The sequence below is a fragment of the Sitophilus oryzae genome, unplaced genomic scaffold, assembly GCF_002938485.1.
Source record: "Sitophilus oryzae breed Bouriz unplaced genomic scaffold, Soryzae_2.0 scaffold_1494_pilon_pilon, whole genome shotgun sequence".
NCBI classification, from domain to species: Eukaryota; Metazoa; Arthropoda; class Insecta; order Coleoptera; family Curculionidae; genus Sitophilus; species Sitophilus oryzae.
The window spans coordinates 5,865,303-5,867,985 of record NW_022146163.1 but is presented as its reverse complement, the minus strand read 5'-3'; the positions used below and the strand labels follow the sequence as shown (position 1 = coordinate 5,867,985).

The following is a 2,683-nucleotide window of genomic DNA, read 5'->3' as shown; positions in this document are numbered from 1 at the left end:
CACCTCACATCACCTAATTTACGATAATTACAAAATATCTTATAATTTTAAATTGAAATATTAAGCTTGCCACTTTTCCAAATAAGTACGTTCTCTGTCATTCTAAATTACTATTGCGGCAACCTTACGGAAAATAATTTGAAGCTATAAATATTAAAACAATAATTTGCTATAGTACAAAATTATACATTGTATCAGTCGGAAAATAATTTTCCGGTACAAACTTCCAACGAGTTTTATAAAACAAAACGCTAAAAGCCAACTCATATCTCTTAATTAGAAATTCAGTAGTTTTAGTTGGAGCGCCTCGATAAATTTTCGCTCTAGTTTAGCAAGTTTTTTGCTGATCTTTCGAACTGAATTTCTACTCTACATTAATCGAAAATTAAATGAACGTCTGTAGGTTCTTGTTTTGTTTGGAATTTTAAATTTTAATGTGGTCGAAAGAGGTTTTTGGTATCTAAGAAATTTTTAAAATAGGTATATTATAATACAGTCACCGATACATTAGGCGCATTAAAATTTTTGATAATTATTTTGAAGTTTTATATATAGAGGAAAGGTACCAAACCCCGGATAGTTCCCTAATTTCGGATACCATGGTATCTCCAACGCCATCTATGTTGAGCTGCCGAAATCTCTGTAAAACTTCGAGGAGCTGTAGTAGAAATATGTCTATCTAAAAAAATTAGTTGTATCTCTATTAGCCGATCTATAGTCTGTTTCGTGTATTTCAATTATTTGAGTTTATTTTTTTACTTCATTTTGCAATTGTTTTTGTGGTGGTGTTTTGTTTAACTAGGACTTTAAATATACAAAAAGGTAGGTCAACTATTGTAGTTTATCTTATGCATAACACATTTCAATTTGTTGTTGTAAACAATTTTTACCGGCGACCTAACCTCAAAATGACATGTTGCCTAATTTCGGATAGACTCAATTGCATAATTTCGGATATCCGAAATTGGGAGACCAGATTTCAATAGGTATTTTATTGGTGTGTTTTTAGTTGCACAAATGCCTGAAAGAAATAAAAAACATAAAACCTGGTCTTCAGAAAGCATGCAGAACGCTATTGATGCCATAAAAAAACAAAGAAATGGGATATTTGAAAGCTTCGCGCACTTTTAATGTTCTAAAATCAACTTTAGAAGACTATGTCAAGCGTGGCAGTTCTCCAGCTCCAGCCGGAAGAAGACCTGGCCTTTCGCCAGACTTGGAGAAGATGTTAGTTGATTATTGTTTGGAAATGGATCGACGTTTCTTTGGTCTAAGTACAATAGACATCAGAAGGTTTGCTTACCAACTTGCTGAAAAAAATGGCTGTTCGCATAGATTTTCTCGTGAGAAAGGCCAAGCTGGAAAAAAATGGTTACGTGCATTTTTAAGAAGACATAAAAACTTAACGCTACGTAAACCACAAGGCTTATCAAAAGCTAGAATAAAGGGCTTCACAAAGGAAAATGTTGATCATTTCTTTGATTTACTTGAGCCAGCAATGGAAAAAATTCAATTCAATGCTTTACGAATATATAACGTGGACGAAACTGGCATAACAGCAGTCCAGTCCAAACATCCCCGCGTCATTTCTTTAAAGGGAAAAAAAACAAGTGTGCGCAGTAACTGCAGCTGAAAGAGGCGCCTTAATAACAGTCGTGTTCTGCATGAATGCCGCAGGGGGGTTTGTTCCACCACGTTTCGTGTTCCCTCGCAAGAACATGAAAGCAGAATTATTAGACGGGGCTCCTCCTGGATCTATTGCTGCCTGCCATCCTTCTGGTTGGATACAGCAACACATATTTACACAATGGTTAAAACATTTTATTGCCCACGTTAAACCAACAGAAAACGATCCAGTTTTACTAGTCCTGGATGGGCACTATAGCCACACAAGAAACTTGGACGTTATTGAGATAGCTCGAAGCAATCACTTGACTATTATTTGCATTCCTCCCCATACATCCCACCAGTTACAGCTTCTGGACTTATCTTTCATGGCTCCATTCAAAACTTACTACTCACAATCAATTCAATCATGGCTGAAAAGTAATCCAGATCGCAACGTTACGGCATTTCAAATATGCAAATTAATGTCCTCAGCATATTTAAAGTGTGCTACTGCCGAAATATCCGTCAACGGTTTTCGCAAATCGGGAATTTGTCCCTTTAATAGAGATGCTTTTTCGGATGTAGATTTTGCTATTGAAAGACAAAGGGAAAGAACACCACCGTAGCAGGACTCATACTTTGACCTAAATACTTCTGAAAATGTGCAGCAATTGGAGATTCAGACTACACCTGAAAGAGAGAAAAGGGAGGAGCAGGAAACACTCGTAGCCCCGAAAGTAGCTGAAAAGCCTTTTACTCTAATAACGCCTGAAGACATCATTCCTATTCCCTCATGTAGTGGAATGCAAAACACATCAGGAAAACGCAAGGGGAAACAAAAAGGGAAGCAAGGATCAAGTAATGTCATTACCAGCACTCCATACAAGAACGAGCTAGAAATTTCAAAAAATGAAAAAGAGAGAAAAGAGTCTCTAAAAAATAAAAAAAAACGTTAAAAGAAATTTTACTGAAAGTGACGACAAGGGCAAGAGCAACAAAAAAGATAAAAGTAAAGGTCAAGAAAAAAGCAAAGGCAAGAAGACAAAGCCTTTAAAGAAACCTAAGCTGGCAATAA

The 2,683-nt window shown here is 36.2% G+C and overlaps 1 protein-coding gene across 1 annotated transcript; it reads left to right on the top strand.

The window, feature by feature from the left end:
• Positions 1 to 1,099: 1,099 nt before the first annotated feature.
• LOC115877614 lies at positions 1,100 to 1,633 on the top strand. Its single transcript, XM_030893861.1, has one exon. The coding sequence runs from the start codon at positions 1,100 to 1,102 to the stop codon at positions 1,631 to 1,633; it is 534 nt and encodes a 177-aa protein (XP_030749721.1).
• Positions 1,634 to 2,683: the final 1,050 nt, after the last annotated feature.